A 20,180-nucleotide genomic window follows, 5' to 3' on the forward strand; every position below is an offset into this window, starting at 1 on the left:
TTTTGTTTTGGAGTTATGCCTTTTCCTTTTTGAACATTTGTGCGCTTTTCAAGGCCAAAGACATTCACCTTTTCATTTTAGAGTTCATTTATAGAGTGTGAGGGCCAGGATAGTATTTCGGACACATGGCGTTTTTGCTTTGGACATCTTGATATTGGACCGACCCTTAGTTTTTGTTTCAGGAATGGAAACACCTCCTAGAATAGGGACAGTGAGGTATTTTACAACCCCTTATTGTTTCAATAAAAGTTTATGGCCAACACAGTTCTCTGTGTCAGTGTTTCATTCCTGGCTCATCGCACCACCCTAGGCACATTTCGTTATGTTTTGCAAAACTTGCAGTGTCTTTAATGGTGTCAGCCATCTTGGAAATAAGCAGAACTCAATATCAGCCATCTCTAAGAGCAGCAGAGTTGGACATCCACCATCTTGGAGAGCTGCAGTGCCAGGTCTCTAGTGCCCAATGCACAACACATGTAAAGTTCACAGTGAGACCCGGTGCATTTGTTAACAGAAAAGGATTCATGAAAGGAGTTAGAATGCTGATAAATTAAATTACTTGTACATTAAGGCTTCGTTCTCTAATAATTATCTCTTATTGTTGGTATCGATTAAACATGTTCTCCCATTGTACTGTGTTTTTGTTCCATTACTTAGTGGCAATTGTACGTTGGGGGTCACTAATCAAATAACATGTACAATCAAAATCAAGTCGATGAAGTCTCATTTTAAGACTGTTGCTTTGTTTATATGGTGCACCTAACCTCTGATATAATGCCAGGTTGCGTGGACTGACTTCGAGATACTTAAAAAGACTTGAGAAAGAGTATGATCTGTCTTTTGAAATATGTTACTGGAATTTCCTCTGAAAAGTCCCTTAAGCCCTTACCCCACAGTGCTTTTAAAGTGTTTAGTTATGTAGACAGAGGAGTCCAGTTCTCCACCCCTCTCTGTTTCATGGTGCTCTTTGCTTGTACTTTTCCTTGGGGGGAAAGATGGTCTCAAATGTATACCAAAGTAATGGGACCAGGGCTGGATAGATGTTTTGGCATCACTGCCTCTGGATCTTCCCTACTCTCCTTCTGCCACTCTTCTTCCTCCTCATGGTAGGCTACTCCATCCACTCCCAACTTCCTCTGGTCACCTCCTGATACTCCTTGGCCTTCCCCATCACTCATTCCAACCACCACTTGATGTTCATCCTCCTCCTCTTTGCTGTCGCAAACCTCACCTCCTTTACTCTTACCACCTCCAGATGTTTCTTCATCTCCGCGTTGCTGTTAACAACCTCCTCACTTTCTCCTAGCTCCTGCAGATGTTTCCCCAACTCCTCCATTTTGTACCCCAACCTTCTCCTTCATCCCCTTGCACCTCCAACCATCCCAACTTCCACCAGGGCTTGCCATCACCTCCTTCTCCAAACTTCCACACCAAATTACTGGGAGGATGTGTTAATATAGTGTGGGAGCTCCTCCCTTGGGTGGGACGTGGGGTGAGGGTGTGCACCTGTGGCTCCTTCTAAATTCTCCTGGGCCTGATGAGCTGGGAGGGGGCTAAATGAAGCCTTTATCAGGCCTGCCATCCAATGTGGAACTTAGTCTCTTGGTCAAATTACTTCAGAGAACTGCATCGGGAGGACACAGCTTTTTGTGTCTGTCAGTATGAGTGCCCAGTGTCCAAGTGTCCCTTTGGAGGCTGAATGCCTCAGGACGTACAGGGAATGACCGTTTGCAGTGGAACTGGAACTCTGTGCTCCCCATGGTGCACCTATCCAATGGCAGCCCTGCCTTTGGTATGTTTGTTTCGCAGATCTTACGTTCGAGGGTCACATAGGAAAAGACTGCCAATGGTTTGCAAACTTGTGACGAAATGCTGCGCTCAGAGACCACGTGAAGAATGTTGCTAGGGGTTCAGTGGACCTATCCCTGCAGCTCATTTACATGCCAGTGCCAGCGTCTAACAATAAACAACTGTCACGGCAGGATTGTTACCAGTATTTGAATGACGCATGTTGCTGGGTATTGATTGATCTTTCCTCTTGGAGATTTTCTATCTGGCTATTGCGTGCATCAAGCTCTCGCACTTGGGGAGAGACTCTGTTTGGTCTACCCATGCGATTTTCCACTGCCAGGGGGTGGGTGGACCAAGTGGGGGCGGCCAGGGGATCATCCACTGGGGGTGGTGTTCATCCCTCTGGTTAATCCTCCTGTGCGCCCCGGGATCAGGCAGAAGACCTCAACACATCCTACTCCAAATTAAGTGAGGGGCTCTTTGATCTAGAAATATTGTGGATTGCTGGATACCATAAACTCAATAATTGTCCACTTGAGGGGAGCCAGTTTACTAAAGAGGCCCATTTTAACAAAGTTTGTTTTTAGCAGATTCGGAACTAGTGATGACCATTGTAAGATTAGGTCGCAAAATCTACCTGGACATCATCAAACAAGGGGACCTTCTGTCTGTATTTAACATGTAGACTCCTTAAAGAGTGATGTAATACCTCGTCCATTTGGGGGCACGCATTAGTAGTTTATTTTGCACGCAGTGAAACACAATTACATCCATCATATCCACTTATCATACAGTTATTATCAATAACATCCCTTAAGATATGAGGAAAGGTTTTTCCGTGTCCCGCCTGCATGTCTGTCTTCCAGTTCTCTTGTTCTTCGCAAGAAAGACCAGTCACTTGTCACCATTCATGAAGTTGACCCCTTGGTTCTTGAACCTAGTCCCCTGCAGGATAACACATGTTTACATACTTGATAAGTCAATATATTACAAACAGCTTTGGTAACAGCACTAGTTTCCTGTATGGATGCTAATGCATCGGAAATTAACAATGATGTCCTAGATGTGTGGCTCAGTTCTTGAGCTGGCCTGTGTTCTCCATCGTGGTCTTAATATCGCTTCCAAGGAGTAAATCAGCGTTTGCAATCGAAGACGGGCAAGCTAAGCTCAATGCACTTTAGGAATTAGCAGATGCAGGAGAGTTTTCCTTGGCAGAAAAAGCAGTGTGGGTCTCATGAAGTCCAAAGAGTGATGATTCCAGATCAGAAGGGATGGGAACTTGAGTAGGGTTTAGGATGGACAAACAGCAACCTTCCACAGGTGCTTTGTGAGCAGACCAAGGCCCTCTCTTCAAGCCCTAAAAGACCCAGTGGGGGTCCGCAGAACTTCCAAAGTCATAGGGTGAATGGGTGTCAGATGTGTTCTTACAGCGCATTAAATGTGGTACCATGAGCCCCAGGTGGAACCCAGGATCACTGCGTAAACCAGCATGAATAGCAGGTACATGCGGTAGACGAGGGCATCTAGGATGAGGCCCATGCGCAGCCACTCTTCCGCGATCTCCTGCTGTTCAAAATAGTTCTCCACCATCTTGCGCATGGCCTGCAGGTCGCAGGAAATGCCCTTTAGCAGAACAGGAAGATGGGGTCCGAGGTGGCAGAGGTCACCACTCTGTAGGTTTATTGGCTTTTCTATAAAACAGACAAAACAAAACCACATTATGGGTGATTATCACTTAGATGGTCAGTGCTGTTATTTCAGCTACATTTTAGGGGTAGGGGAGGGGACATGACATGCCACCTGACCTGGCAGACATCACAGGAAGTGAAATGTGGACACTTACAACAACAATGCATAGCCAAGGCCTTTAGAACAACATCACGTGTTAAAATGACCACATGTTAAAATTATAAAAATATAATATGAGTACATTATAGGTCATAAAACATCCAGAATACCTAAGAACACAGACACCTGCATTCTGTCTATTTAGATCGCGGCAATGCCCTAAAGTAGGAAGGAACTAGCTAACATCCCATGACGAGCAAGGGGCTCATTCTCAATGGGGCGTGGTATAAATGTAATGCGTAAATGTTTTGCAAGAGACATTTACTAGTTAAACTGATATTAGACTTCATTTTCAATCATTTTCATGGCTGACAGCAGGGCACGTATCATAAGTTACGATTCCACCTCGCCCTTTCTCTCCGCCATACATATAATGCCGCATTTTCATGCTGGTGTCAATGCAGTTGATTCCTGAGAAATCCACCTCCTTTTTACACCAACAAAAAGGAGGTGGATTCAGTTGGAATCCGTTGTAAATGCTGCTTGCCAAGCGTAAATGGCAGTGTGTGTTTACTCGTTTTGCATGGCTGAAAGGGTGGAGTGTACGCGCGGGGTATGCCACCATTTTACACTTCCCTTTTGTACTCCGCTGTGCAAAAGATGAAAATTACGCCCAAGTGTAAACGCAACATGTCACTTCAGCGTAAAGTATGTGTACTTAAAAAATGAGCTCCCAAGTGTTCTGTATAAGGGCTCATGATCTCCTGGCCTAACAGGCTCTCCACAACTTATTTGCAACAATAAAAAGTACACAAGTGGCAGTTAGGTCCCGTGGGCTCAGAACAAAGCCAGCCTCGCATTTCCCAACTTCCCAGCTTCAAGGGGGCTTGATGCATCAGTTCCCCAAGGACTTTGAATCGGGGTATAGGAATAAGAAGGGGATCCTTGTTTTCAGAGAGGTGCCAACGCAACTATTATCCAGATCTGGAGCCTCTCTACCTCTCCATTGGCAAGTGTAGGAATTGAAGGGCAGGATCAGCTTAAGGTTCAGAGTCTTCATCTCTGAACTGACCTGACCGCTGGTTAAGCAATTCTCAAACCCCACAATAGATTTAAAGGAATAATTAAAAAAGACTCTTGAATTAAAAGAGAACAACACCTGCGCCTCATTTGAAATTAACTCTTTGAAGTCCCCTACAACATCCTTATAGTTCTCGTGCTGTATATAGTCTTGAACACCCCAATGGTCACACTGACCCAGTTTAACACAGGAGTCCCTGCCAAAAGTCATCCAGGGTAGGAAGTCAGATCCTGACAAACCCATTATCTTAGTTGGGTGTTCCTCATACATAGACGGGTAGTCCGTGGCCGAAATCCTAAGCCATAAACTAAGGGGCTTCACTTAGCCTGGTTACTAACAACCTTAACCCTCTGCCCCCTGCTCCCCTCTATTAATAGCATATTACGCCTTATCTTTGGAAGGGATGAAAGAGATTTCAAAAATACATGTTTTCTGCCGCCCCTGGCTTAAGTAGGTGAAAGCAACCCCAATGCCCGCCACCATACAGGGCACCTACCCCGCTGTAGCTTGGCATGCAGAAATGATTACAAACGTTATACTCTGCAGATGGGTAAAATATTTCAGAATTTACCCTAACTCAAAAGTTGGAGTCCAATCTCTATACTGGAATGGAGTCCAACGGTGCTAGGGAGAAGGATCCAGCAGAGGGAAATGCCCTCGGCTTAGGGCCCCTTTGCCACTGTGAACCTTTGTGCTCTCTACATCCATTATGTACAGTGATTTCACCTCCTGAGGTGACATCACATCCTTGGATGTCTCTCAGTCGGCTGGAAATCTTTTAGAACTTAATTTCCTCACCACGTCTCCTGTATACACTGAGCCACCTACACAATCTACTTGTTTTAGGGATTGCAGCAGGGATGTGTAATTTGTAGGCCACACGTTTGATTATCAGCCCGTCTGACTGACCATTTCATCCTCCTGATGTCAACCAAACTAGCACCATGTGAGACAAGTTCCAATATCAACCATGTGCCATAATATAATACAAATGGTCACTTTATATACATAATTAGTACCCGGCGTGGGTTTTCTTTACGCCCACAAACAAACCGGTTGGTTCGTTTGCAAGCCTTAACTGGTGGTAAGCCTGCTCACGATTTTGCATGACCCTCATTCTGCTTGTTTTTTTTTGTCAGGCCACCCTGGAAAGGGAGAAGGGACTACACATAGTCTCTTCTCCCCTTCCATGGCTGTCATTTTCTTTGTTTACTATGGCCGCTATAGAAAGAGAAAACAGACTACGTTTTCCTGTCCACAGCGGCCATCTTTTAAACTTTTTTTTCCAGCTGTGAAACGCAACGGGTCTCACAGAAAAAAAAAAAAACACCATTAGTACCCCAGCCTAACGGGCCGGGGTACTAATGGCAATAAGCCCCTCGACTGCGGGCCATTACTGCATAAGGCAATGCCGCTCGGGCCTTCGTTGAGGGCCTTGCTACGCTCAGTCCTGCAACTATGGGCCCCAGGGGCATTACTTTATGCCTGACAGTCTCAGGGCTTATTGCATTATTATTATTATTATTATTATTATTATTATTATTATTATTATTATTATTATTATTATTATTATTATATCAGTTCACCCAGGATAATACTAGTTGTTTTGCCCAACTTCATTGCAAACAGATTCCCAACAGGCTGCCTTTCCCGACTGCTGTCCTGTCAGGAAACAGTACATGCAGAAATGTGCGCATTCATCAGAGGATCAGGAGGTGTTGGAAGTGGGACAAACGAGGAAAGGAGAGGGACTTGGGGTGAGGTTGGGAGGAATATTGGCTGTGCTGCAGGCAGTGGGAAGCGAGGGGGAAGGAGGCAGAGCAGCGCCAGATGGACGGCTGGATTTTTCCGGAAATCCACTGCATAACCCAAGGGAGATGGATTGGGGGGGCTAGTGGGGTGGCAGGGCAAACTCGAGTGTCCCAACATTGGAAAAGGGAGAAGAGGGGGTGTGGGTGAACCAGAGGAATGTTCTGGCTGCGTGAAAGCAACGCGCAGGAAAATGGGCTTCAGCAAACCTGGCCTGCAATGACACACCATTAATCCCTACTAGTAACGTTGACCTGCTGGACATCCTGTAGTGACCTGCATTCACATATCATAGCTACACATGTCTCTGAAATAAAATAAGACTTTCTTTGCCTCATCAGCTGAACGTCAACCCTTTAAACCGACATGGAGCGGGATGGGGGGGGGGGGTGGTGGGGGAGGCAGAGGGAGAGGTGATCACACATATTTCACTGTTTGGTTGGCTGCTTTTTTTCACCACACTGCATTGTTTTATATTTTCACAGGAGGTTACGGTAGCTATGAAAGCAGGGGACTGTATCCACTTGTTCTCTGTCTCTTAACCTCTGTACTCCTTCTTTTTGATGATGCCAACTCTAAGGTTACCCATTGCTCGCTTGAACCCACTCAGAGGCCTGCCACTCTGTCCTTAGGGTGCTGCCATTTCCTTGCCCCTAGAGCTTGTCATTGGTCCTAAACTGCAAGCTGGCCTTACCTTGCACCACAGTATCGATGGTAAACGAGTTGTTTAGAGTGCTCTGGTCGTACTGATCAACTTTTTTGTAGCACACCAGTCTGGCCAGGTAGTGTAGGACCATGGTCCTGGCCCAGCGCGGGACCACTGGACACTTGGACGAGCCCTGGTGGAGAATGTTCATTACGAAGACCGTTTCCAGGAGCCCGATGACCAACAGCGCGAGGCACAAGGAGAAATAGATGCCTAGAAGGAGAAAGAAAGGCATCATCTGTTGTCTGTTTTATGATGATATTTGGCTGCCATATTGGTAAAGCCAAGTATCCATTTCTAGGCCTTCCTCTCTGAAACTTTCGAATGATCACCAGAAGTCAACTTGTGGTACCCTGCGGTTTAGAACTTTCTGCCGAAGAACCCTCTTCACCCTATGGAATGGTTCATAAAGTACTTCTGCAACTTTAGGTTAAACTAATTTTAGTTGCCGAAGGTTCCACCAGTAATCAATGTCACTCTTCTTTAGACCAGCTGGAAGACTTGATAGTAAAGCACATGTAGCCTGTGATGTGGCTATGGATACCATTCTGTTAAAGTATACGAGTGAAGCAATGCGCGTATTATTGGGTCTCCAAAGTGTATGTGGGATATAATGATTACTGAACAGGACACCATTTTAGCGTACAATAAAAGTGACGGGGGAATGAAGGGAACGCTGGTGAAGTGCATGAAATGACAGGTTATTTATAACGCACTTAATACCCAGAGGTTTCTAAAAGCGGACCCGGGGATCGAACTTGTAGTGCTTCGCTTGCTTCCAAGGCGAGCACGTTGCCCCTGAGCTATCCTCCCATGTGTATGCAAACATGGTATGGGGCAATCAGTTGGGCTTCACTAAAGAGTTTGAGGCTTGTTATGTGTGGATGAATGACTGTTTATATACAGGTCTAAAACCAGTGATGTGGGGAATTGTTGACACTTTACCAAATTCTCAACACATAGAGATTTGGAGTCAAACCCCATTGCACGTAAACTTTAATGGGTACGTTGTGTGGGGCTCTTGTGGAAGAAGGTATTGAATCTCCTTAATTCTCTACAGATGGCCCGCTTACGTTACGAGCTTGGAATACAATCACTCCACGCTTGTTTAGACCGGAAGCTACTTACACTATACTGAGAAGTGGTGCTACCCGGCAAGAACTCACTGCATGCGGATATAAGAGACCATCTTAACCAAGGTAACTGTACTTAGTTAACTGAACTAAAATTAGATTCCTGCAGTATCCTAGCAGTATGTGAACAAACAGATGGCACTCGTTGAAAACCCAAAGCGTTCTTTGCTGAAAATGGACTGGATACTAACAAGGGCTTCTTTTGTAGAAATGGAATCCTGTAAGCCTTTCCTATCATTGACAAACCGAGAGGGTACGTTTTGCTATACATACGGAGATTCCCTGACCCGAGATGGAGATCGGAGCTTCTGAGGTTCCGCTTGAATCTAATCGCTCTAAAATAACCTAAGACGATTGGGTTGAAGATGGAGCCCCGGGAAGGCTACTGTGATCTGTGTGGGGATGGGGAACGGCAGGCCCTAAACATCTACTCATAGTAGCCCAGAGGTCAACTACTGCACTTAGATATAAATATTTTGCCCGTTTTGTAGAACAGGAAGATTGGTTAAATACAGATGAGTTTTGGGTGGGACTAATGACTGGGAAGGAAACCTTTTTATCGCTAGAACTTTTAAGATTATTAAATGAATTGAAGATGATAAAATTATATGAACAATACGTTCATATATATTGTTTAGCGACATTGATTGCAACATTGCTTGAGTAATGTTTGTTTGGTTTGTTTAGTATACAATGTTTTAAATTTGGTGTAACTGAATGTTTGTTTTACAGAAATGATCTGTTGTGAAAACGCTAGTGGGGAGTCGGACGTCGCTGAGGTGTATGAGGCAAGAGATGCGGGAAGAAGGGAGAGGCGGACAAGTCAAGCGAAGAGGGATGAACTGCGTTTCCTCTGCAGATGACAAGCACATGAAAAAAGCAAGATATCCCTGAACTGGATGAAGCCAGAGATCTGGGAATAGGTGCACACTCACCCAAGTGGCTGAGACCATGGGCGTGGCAATAAGCAAGGCCCAAATCAATAGGTATCATTCTATGGACGTGTAAATGAACAGTGATAATGGAATTAGCTGTGTTCCCATCATATGTGCCAGTCACATTAGCTTACTGAGACTCTATTGAAAGGAAGGGATCCTGCTGACTAAAGATGGCTGCACCTTTCCCCAGCATTCATACCCTGGATCTGCTTAGCTAATGTTCAAACCTGTGTCCGATAGCCCACGCTGATTGTACATAACCCAGCCCCCCTTCCTTCTACTACATTTTACACCCTCTCTTTCCATGCTGGAGTAATAGGACAGGCAGTAACATGTGTGTTAATGTGCTCTTGGCCGCTCATACCGATCAGCGGGGTCCCACTGGCCGTGGCAGGTAGTAGGTCATTCAGGATGAGCAGGAACACAGTGTAGCCCAGCAGGAGTGTCATCTTGAAGGAGGCACGGTCCACAGTGTGGGGGGGCAGGTTGAAGCTCAATACGTCAATGAGCATGAGGAAGGCGCTGGGGATCAGCAGGTTCACCACGTAGAGGCTGGGTCGGCGCTTCAGGACGATCTGCGGAGGTCACACACATGCATGCATGAAGACATTACGAGCAGTTATTTCAGAGACCTGGCCATGTATAACATGGCAAGTGTGGGGGAAGGGTCAAACAATGTCAGTGGATCCAAAAAGCAACTGGTGAACTGTGAAATAGGTGAGCTAATTACCTGCCCAGGTAGGTGCGAGCAGATCTAGCAAGCCTAAGACATGCAACCATTTTACTACAATGTGTATATATGGTACCCACAGGGCGGATGCTGAGGCATGTTGTGTATCGGCATCAGCACTGTGGGAACCATACACATTGGAATCACGGCTGTGTATACATTGCAAACAAACTTTCATTATTTGCTAGAGAGGAGATATAGTAAATGATCTCCTGAGGTTAGTTGGAAGAAAAAGTACTAGATTTTTTGGATCAGTCCTAGTCAGCCTAATGAATGGTGAATGATTATGGGAGTGGTAGTCCAAAACATTTAAGAGCTCATTTTATTGAGCCGATTAATTCGGTCCCGGGGGACCATTAGGTGTAGACATAAAGTGGGGTCCCCGCTGCCGAATTGTGGTCATTTGCACGGAGTGCAAAAGTGCAAGGCAAAAGACGACGTACAAAACGCTGCCTTTTGCTCTACATTTTTGCACTCAGTCATGCAAATTGAGTAAACACCGCCTGCCATTTACTCATGGCAGGTGACATTTACAATGCATCCATGCTCCATAAGGTTCCCAGCATATTTTTGTGTCGGGGAGGAAGTGAGCAGCAGAAATGCAAGTTGCATTGCACCCCTCTTCTCTGCCACACAAATGGATGAAAATGGGACGTGGCGTGAATGGAAGGCGGAAAATTCTTACCCAATGCTTTTATGCCTTCCATTTACGTTAAGCCCCTGACCAGCATGAGCTCCCTAGAGAGCTGCACGTTGCTTACTCGTGTGAGGTCCACGCACCAGGTATGACAAGTTATATTGAATATTTATACCGCGCCCATCACCACCATAGTTGTCTTACTGGACCTGAACCTTTTCCGAGAGGAAGCGCATTGTGACCTCACCAGGGTGTTGCCAGTGACCTCACCAGGGTGTTGCCAGACCTGTGGATAGTAAAGAGGAGTGCTGGGGGTGGCATAGAGAAAAGGGGGGTTGGGGGTGGGTAGCCAGCAGTCGTACAAATACAGAAGGGCACAGAATAATGGGATGAGGGGGGAGGTAATATAACTGTGGTGATAGTGATGCATGTTTCTTAATTGTGATTAGATATAAGAAAATTAGCACAAGTAATATCTTGAAAACATCACTTCGCCATCAACTAGTATAAGAATAAATTACTGGTGCGCACATTTTGCTTGCAGCAAAGGAGATTTCTGCAATTCTAAAAAAAATGGAAAGACAAAGTCAGCAGGCGTCTTTGCCAGCACACAGTTTAGGCCAATGCCGCCATTTTTGCAGCTCTGGTTTTGCTACCAGCCCCCCCCCCCCCCCCGCCCTCGCTTGGCAATAGGGCAACATTCCCTGTTTGTAGCACCAGTAAGATTTTCTGCTAATTATGGTTCCCGGGCAAACTCTTAGGGTCTCATTTCGAGTCCCTCGAGTGGTAAAAGTGTTCTAAAGAAATGGCATAAATGTATTAAACATGGTTTTACACCACTTTTAGCATTCAGTGGAGCTAATTTTGTTCCTATTTTTCATTTGATGGCACGGACCGGGTACGTTTGCACTCCGGCGTAGCCAGGTCCCTGCTGCCAAATGTTCACCATCTGCACAGCAGCGTGCAAATGTGCAAGGCAAAGGTGGCATACACGCGTGTGCACCATCTTTTGCATCGCACTTTTCCACCCCGCCATGCAAAGTGAGTAAACGCTGTCTGGCATGCTCGCATGCCAGGTGGCATTTACTTGTAATTGTAAATGCAGCTTACCGTACGTGCGTGATAGGTAGCTTCCACAATTAAAATTAAACACTGCCCCACATGCAAGCAGCATGTCGGGCAGCGCTTAATTGCATTTGTAAATGCTGCCTGGCATGTGAGCATGGCAGTCAGCGCTTACAATGGATCACTGCTTTATATTGGTGCATAAAGTTGGTGGCCCCTATATGGATCTCTAGCATTTGCACCGGCATGAAACTCCTTGCTGGCGTAAATTCCGGAGCATTTGTAGGATGGAGAGGAAAGAAGGTGGGAAAAATGCAAGTTGCATTCCGCCCCTCCTCTCTGCCACAGAAATGCTTGCAAATGGGGCGTGATGTTAATGGAAGGCGTTAAAGCCTTCCATTAATATTAAGACCCTATGGAACATGAGCTCCAGTGTATTTTCACCGTTTTTGCAGCCAGAACTGGGGAATTGAATAGTAGTTCTTTGTTTGCCTAACTGCTGCATCCCTTCTCCAAAAAATAAATGGTTTTACGCCAGCATGATATTTGCATGCTGGTGTAAAACGAATGAATTCCTAGGAATCGGACAGTTTGTCGAACCTGCTAAAAGCCGGCAGATTCCATAAGAATTCATTGCAGCCGCACGTTTTTGCACCATGAAGTGTAGAGGCGATTTTACCTGCTTGACCATTTTTTTGTACTTCATAGTGCAAATGATGAAAATTGCGCAGAGGAGAGACCGTTTTGCACGAAAGTGCAAATGTAGGTGCTCCTCTCCATTCAATTTAGACATTTTGTAAAATTAAGCCGTTCGTATTTCCCTGCGGTACAACCTGCTACGTTGTCCGGCATTGCATTTAAAAGGTGAAGCAACACATTGCTTCTGCACATGGTTTGCACGTGTCTTCCCGCATTTAGAGGGCCGGTGTGGTCAGCAAGCTTTTAACATGCGACAAAGTCTACTGGGCCCTGCTTTTCAGAGAGTCTGAGAGCCCCTTACAGTCCCTTAGAATAGTGCAGTGCGAAAAGATGTATGAATAAAGGAGGAGAGGCACAGCTTTAAACAGAATTGTTATCCTGTATTTTGTACTTATAATGCTAATACGGGCATATGCCTGGACAAGAACCATATCACATTATATAGGTCATACTTTTCCCATGGTCATCTGATTTATATAAGAAAAAACCCAATAGGATGTGAACCAATTGGAGAACGGGAATGTAGCTCAGGAGTGAAGCACTGAGCTCAGACAGGAAGACAGTCTGCACTTCGGGAGTTCAAATCCCACAGCAGGGATGACTTAACCTTTCATCTTTCCGAGGCTGATAGAGTTCCATAAAATAGGGTAAAAATAACACCTGTCACTACAGTGGTTGGAACCTTGAGTACATGAAGGACTGTATGAGAAAATAAAGTATTAATGGAGCACAGAGTGTGTACGAAGTCAGACAGACAAGAGTATGTAGAGTGCATTTAAGCCATAGTAACCAATGCCCTGTCATCACCGGTCGGTAATGACATGGGTCCCAAATTACAGGCCTTAGCGAAGCTGGGGTACAGGGTCATGGTCGAGAGTAGGAGTCTGAGGGAGGAAGGTGCAGGCTGACAGGGCAGGAGGAGTGAACGCAGGCCTGTACCGTGAGATTCAGTCCATGTCCCGGTGCTTCTGATTGGCTGGAGCCTTCACAACGTTAATGATGGTGCTTTGGTGAGTTGATAGCATTGGGCATAAGAAAGGGAGAGGAGGAGATTAAGGGCGGAGTGATGAAATGGCTACTTGAGGGGGCTCCTTCAAGGCAGAGGCAAAGACGTTTAAGAGTAGATTTGAATTATGGGGTTGTGGGAACTTAGTCTTAGGGCCAATCGAGTTGCAGTGGCATGGGGAAATTTGTGTCCGCCACTTTCCCTCCTAGCTGAATTAAGATGTGCACCTTTTTGATGCATGCACCCTGGCAAGATCGGTGTGCGGAAGCCTTGTTACCCTGGCGATGCTGAGGGAAGGAAGTGCCAATATTACCTGGTAAGAAAGCTAGGTCCTTTGGATCATCTGGTTCACGCTATGTCTTCTCATAGACCTTATTGTGTGGGGACAGCCCGCATTGTGCCCAATGGCAGGTGGTACAGATCTTTGTTAGACAAAGTGGGACAATTATATTATTTTTTATATAAAAAACAATTATAATTATAATTAATTATAATTATAATGACATTGACCTGCTTCTCTGTGAACACTGGTGGACCTGCGTTCGGCAATGTGTGGGATACAGCCGTTGGGGTCTCATTGGTGCAGCCACGATGAGCCACTTACATTGAAGGTGATCTTTTCAGGGGTGTCGTCGCTGAACCAGCTCTCGATCTTCACCAGCTCCCACTCGCCCTGAGATGTCAGGGCCTCTCTTGAGAAAGTCTCGATGCGGTCGATAGACATGAGCAGGCCAAGCTTGATGTGTTGAACTGTAAGAAAAATGCTATGTCAGGTCGGTCTGAAATGCTAATGATACAGTGGCCTCGGCCATCTGCTTGCTCCTTCAACGCTCTGAGGGCTCAGCACACCGCAGGGTCCATGCAAGACCCAAAGCAAGACACCCACATCATGACACTAATGCCAGGCTGACAACCCTGATTATACCTTATGCGCTGATCTATAGCTCTTATGTACACCTCAATCCATGACTCGCAGCCCACACATGCACCTGAAAACCTACTCGCAAGAACCTTCGAGCATCTGGAGCCCTAACCTACCATTACTGTATGCTTTGTAGCACCTTACTTGCAGCCCCTGCATGCAGGAGCGCTCATCAAGCTTGACAGAATGTGCCATCTGCTCTTTATCACATGCCTCTGGGGCAGACGTGATGTTGTCTTGGGGAAAGGGTGCATACCTCATATTAACATGATGCTGGTATCTTGCCCTATGCTCTACAAATCCCCCTGGGCTTGCACACCTTGGTATATCCTTCCACCAAAAAGACTTCTAACACCCTTCTCCTTGAGTGATGCAATGGGTTTGGACACCCTGCCGTTTCTTCATAACAGCCTCATGAACTATGTGTGAGGGGAGAAGCCTTCCCCTCTCAGAAGGCAAGGAGAATTCCTTAAGCCATGACTGCCCTGCTGAACAAGTGAGCCACCGTCAACCTGATCAAGGAATTGGGCTGAAGACCATCACTGTGTTGAATGAGGTTTTCATCACTTTTCAGAATGTGGTGTTATTATAATATGACAAGCTTGTCCCTCCCCCGCCCCTGTTCTCTTGTTCTTACAAAATCTAACATGCCCAGTGATCTGCCTAGACAACTGTACAGAGTATGGAGTTGGCCCAATGAGGCTTTACCATCCCCTTTTAAGCCAAGTAAGGCCAATGTGATATTTTTGCCCATGCCCATAAAAAGTTGTTTTACTGACTTTAAAAATAGGAAAACCCTGGTCCTACTGGACATCCCAGACAGCAGTCTGCCTTTCTGTCCCATGGCACTATGACCTTCCCCTCACCTCAGCGCTCCCTTCACCTGCACCTTCTAGCTACCCCGCTCTCCCCCAAGCCTTTCCCCAGCCTCCCATCTTGCAGAGGATCTCGAGAGCACACCGAATCCTCTGCAGCCCTCCCCTTTCAGAGCCTGAGAACGCTTGATCGACACAAAGGCCAGTGTTTTAACCAGTCCAACAACCTCACTTCTGGAAACCATCCTGGCACCCGACAAGGGTGTTGCTCGCACCCCACGAGCACATGTAAGTAAACTACAAATAGGGCCTTAATGGACTTGGGTCTCAGAACTTACCTGAGTCAAGGAAGGATCCGAAGGTAAGGGAGCAGTTCTGTATGTCGAATGGGAAACGGAAGATACTGAGGTTGCAGGAACTGACCACTCGCAGGGGTTTCCGATATTGCACCTTGCCCGTGTGTTCCACAAACAGATATGGGAGCTGGGGAGATTTGTCCTCATCCACACTATGAAGCATAGACACAAGGGGTGTATATCATGACCTCAACAAGGCCCGGAGGAGCATATGCATAGTAAAATCAATCGGGTGCATCTGAAATGGTACTGTTTGCTCCAGCGTGGGATTGAATATACGCAAGATGGAATGGGAGAGCAGTTAAGGTTAGAATTGCTTTGGGTTTCCCAAGGGTGCACACATGTGGCAAACGATATGATGCCCACTTTTTAATGTGTGTGCGCCCCCAGCAAGATCTATGCGGTGCCCAAGCGGTGGGCACTGTCACGAAGTGGAGTGGCAAACAATGGAAGGCACACACCAGTAAAATGGGGTTCAAACAAATATAGGTGTGCTTTGATTGAAAAAGGAATATTACCTCAAAATAGCAGGATGGCTTCTTCTTGGGTTCTGAGCAGGTAAAAGCCTATTGTATCCTCGAGTAGTAGAAGGGGTCCCTCTTGCACAAGTCAACATTTTGACAGGTGGCCATGCCCCCTGCTTCTGGTCTTAGTCCCTCCCCCTTTGATGTGCTTTGATATAAACTTAATATAAATTTTATATAAAAATGATATAAACATTTTTTGATATCGGTTTTATATCCAGTGTATATTGGATATAAAGTCTTTTCTATTTTATATCAGTTTTGATATAGAGTGAATATGCATTTTATATAAAATCTATATATAGATGGGAGCGGTGCTCACCGACGTTGCTTGGTCAAGCGCCGAGAGCAAAGTGAGCTCTGAAGACATGGAATGTGAATCTAGGGTTTTTCAGATTGATGCGGTGATGACGTCACAGAGGGGTTCCGCCCCACTGAGATAGGAAGCGGATACACATTTTATATCAAATTGATAAGCCCTCCCAAAGTTTTTGATAGCAATTTTTATTGAATCCCAATTTTTATATAAACTTTATAGGAAAGCAGAAAATTATATCAAGCAATTTTGATATCTTTTAATATAAAAATGGATAAAAAAATATAAAAAATATGTTGATGTATACATTTATATAAAAATCAATATTAAAAATCATTATTTTTATATGGAATTTTATATACAAAATATAAAAAATCTCATTTTTCGATATAGAAATGTATATACAAATTAATATTATTTTGATATAAAATATTCAAAAATACTTTTCTGTAGATTATCCATTTAATATCAAAAAGTATGTTTCTTTGTTCGTTGATCTCGAGAATGCTATTGAAAACGCTCCACACTAGCAGCAAGTGCATGCTGGTTAGGTTTCTTTCAAACTTTATTTCAGCGCATAGGTTTCCGCTCCTCATGAGATTGAAATGACCCGCTGATGCGTTGTTTGGTCAGTAGGGTATAGCCGAGAGCATACTCGTTGCATGCCATTGCGACTGGTGCATTATGCATGTGCTTCCCTGTGACAGCCACCATGTCCATGAATTCCCTGATTATGTTTGGAACTCCAAAGTTAGGTGCATATGCTTTGGCAGGGATCAGGACACCTTTACAGTATTTAAAGCCAAACGGAATTTCGATCGTATGCGCCACCAGTCATCAATACTGTTTCAACAATACCCATGATGATTATTTTTGGAAGCTGCCCCAGAAACAGGTTGTCTTGACTGGTGTCACGGCTACCGGTAGGAATGCTAAAGACTTTAAGGGCAACTCTCTCCACAGGATACTTCACGTTAGATATCTGCAGCGCCTCTGCATGCACCTTTCTAATGGTCTGCAAGAGGCTTACACGTTTGACGAATAAACTAGCCTATATGATGACTGGTTTGTATTGTTCAGCGTCTCCGCTCATAAAACAAAAAACATCTGTGTTACTGGATAGTTACACTTTAAGGTCAACGCTGCTGATCAATAGTTTATCCTGGAAGAAAAGGTCAGCGTGTAGACAGCCTAGTAAATCAAATACTCTACTGGTTCCTGAGTCTTCTAGTGATAACAAACTTCTTCTTACTCGGCTGTCCGCATCAGGCTTTTGATCTGCTTTTTTTGGTGGATTCTGGGGGGCCACGTAACATGGACGCTGACCTCTTCCTCTTAATACTCTTGCGTTGTTTATAAATGAGGCGTGATCCGTCATGGCCCTACTTTATCTGTTTGGCGAGACGTTCAGCAACCGCAGTTGTCATGCTTCCCATGACGTCTTTTGCAATATTGGTGGCTGTCGTTTCACGTGTGGTTTACCCAATTCAAAGCCACGACGTAGGAAGGGCATTGCACGTCTGAAAAGACTTCTAAAGATACACCTGAGTCCCGCACCATGCATTACGGTGGTTCCGCTAAAATATGGCTGATCGCCGTAACCGGCCTGGTTCATGTAATATTCCATATATGCCCACGGGATCTCCATAGTTCTTCACCACAGCCATTATAACGTTGCTTTATTAGTCTTTCAGCCAGATCTGTCCGTATTTAAATGATACAAACGCCCCCTGGTCGTCTCTTATCTGTATGTTGATGGTGTCTGAATGGTTTTTACACACAGGGAAGTAATCAGGCTTGTTGTATTGAATGTTCACAATACCGCTGTTGTTCCCTTTAATCTCCATGGTTCTAAGCGGCGGGGCATAGCTATCCCCCACCACTTGATACTCCACAATATCACTGTAAAGCAGTAAACTATAAAAACACTGTTAATGTTGGCGCATGTATTGTCCCACGGTTCTTTACTTCCAATGTGCTGCATGCTTCCCAATATATTGCACAGTCTTCCTGCTATTGAAAACCTAACCGATGCGTCCGGACCTTGTAAAAACACATTCCGCTGGTGCGGCTCTTGTGTAGTGTCGTATCGCTGTACTCGGGTCTGATTGATACAGCTTTGTTGATGACTGACAAGTTCCTGTATATTTGGGTAATGCCCCTCTGGGAACCCGCCCGGCCAGGGCCTCAGAGGGTTTTTTGATTATATGATAAACGTGGCTTCCCCCAGGGACTAAAGTACTGAACTTCAGTGAGCGTCACTGTCCATTGCCCTTGAAATGCTATGGGCTTTGTCAGCTTCATGATAAAGTTGGATATTTTGTTTCCTGGGAATGTCTCGGCTGAAGCGTTGCTGGGGAGCATAATAAAGAAAGGTGCAGACTCCATGTCACCCTATTACACACCCGTGGCCTCTAGGGATCTGGCGGTCACCCAACTATTGAATTTGTCAGGCCACCCTAGCCATTAGACTAGATACTGTTTCCTGGCTCCATGACCTTTACTCTTTATGAATTTTTCGATTCTATAAACTCGCTGTTGGTCTTTACTGACTTTCTGAATCTCCTCCCTGTAAAAAACACCTTGAACATCCTCGCCCGAATTATCAATTAGTGTGTATATATAGATGCCCTCCCTTTGAGTCACACCATCTACAATAAAGATCTAGTTGCTGTAGTTCTGCTCATAACCCTTTGTAAAGATGGCTTTGTGTTTTGAGATCCACACATGATCCCCTTTTTAAGGGGCATAAGCATTGTGTTTTAAAAAAGTCTTTCGCCGTAAAGTTTTGTCAAAACCTCCAGGGAATTCTGTAGTGTTACATCAGCGGGGGTGGTTGTAATAGATCTATGTTGCGTGTTGAGTTGTACACATTTATAAAAGTGGGTAACACCTCCACATATCTACATGCGTTTTTAGCCATGACAAATTGCCAGAGCCATGTTTTAAAAGTTTGTATAAAACGTTCTACAATGGAGGCTTTAACTTCGGATTGTGTTATGAAGTGATACACCCGTGTTGCTTTAGAAGGCTATGTAGCGGCATATTTAAAAACTCCTCACTGGCATCCGTCTGTAGTTTAACGGGGGCTCGGCCTTTGTTAAATATGTGTTTAAAAGCCATCACCATGTCTGTGACCCGTCTTGTTCTTTAAAGCCTCAACATAGACGTATTATGATAGAATGTCGATGATGGCTAGAATGTAGCAGAACCCATCGTTGTCTTCGCGGAATTGGCTCAAATCCATAATATCTGCCTACCATTGTTGTTCGACGTCAGATCCGATGGTCATTCGTCGTTTAAAATGTTTTAGGCCCGGCTTGTGTAGTGTGTAGGCCTCCTTCCCTGAAAGCCACGTCTTGATCGCCCCTGTGACACATTCTCACCATTGGTACACCTTACGGAACAGGCTGACAACCCCGCCATAACTACCAACACTTCCTTCATCATATTACATTTTCAACAGATTCAGGCCAGACATGTTCACCCATAACCGCTCTACATAAAGACACAACCAGGTTTTATAAACAACAGATTTTTATTAACATGTATTTTTATTCAAAATATATTCGCATTAAAATACTAGAACAATCGGTCCTGCTATAGGCTCCGTAGGACATGCGATGACTGCACAGATACATTGCACAACGCCTTGATACGCAAACATGTCGACATTCCATTGGGCATTCAATTAGATATCTTTTATTCCCGCCCACTTGGGAACTGTTTTCTCAACAATGTTTCTAACAGCTGGCAGACACACCCTGCTTCATTTTCAAAAGGGGGTTATTCACCGATTCTATACCCCATAATGATTTAGACATACATTGTTCTGTCCCTACGCCAATCCTTATCTGTGTCAGC

General features: G+C 45.0%; 2 protein-coding genes across 2 annotated transcripts in view; both read right to left on the bottom strand.

Annotated features, from left to right (window-relative positions):
• Positions 1 to 1,336, bottom strand: part of LOC138492966 (5-hydroxytryptamine receptor 3C-like) — a 50,457-nt gene extending 49,121 nt beyond the window's left edge. Inside the window, exon 1 of the mRNA XM_069620244.1 lies at positions 1,247 to 1,336. Coding sequence (XP_069476345.1) covers positions 1,247 to 1,336 — 90 coding nt within the window. The remainder of the gene's footprint in view (positions 1 to 1,246) is intronic.
• A 1,889-nt stretch (positions 1,337 to 3,225) lies between these two features.
• Positions 3,226 to 20,180, bottom strand: part of LOC138492967 (5-hydroxytryptamine receptor 3A-like) — a 90,650-nt gene continuing 73,695 nt past the window's right edge. The window contains exons 3-7 of the mRNA XM_069620245.1: positions 15,459 to 15,628; positions 13,988 to 14,133; positions 9,611 to 9,821; positions 7,164 to 7,388; positions 3,226 to 3,482 (exon numbers count right to left, since the gene is read on the bottom strand). Of these exons, the coding sequence (XP_069476346.1) occupies positions 3,226 to 3,482; positions 7,164 to 7,388; positions 9,611 to 9,821; positions 13,988 to 14,133; positions 15,459 to 15,628 (1,009 nt within the window). The remainder of the gene's footprint in view (positions 3,483 to 7,163; positions 7,389 to 9,610; positions 9,822 to 13,987; positions 14,134 to 15,458; positions 15,629 to 20,180) is intronic.

Source organism: Ambystoma mexicanum, chromosome 10, assembly GCF_040938575.1.
Source record: "Ambystoma mexicanum isolate Mex_15411 chromosome 10, UKY_AmexF1_1, whole genome shotgun sequence".
NCBI classification, from domain to species: domain Eukaryota; kingdom Metazoa; phylum Chordata; class Amphibia; order Caudata; family Ambystomatidae; genus Ambystoma; species Ambystoma mexicanum.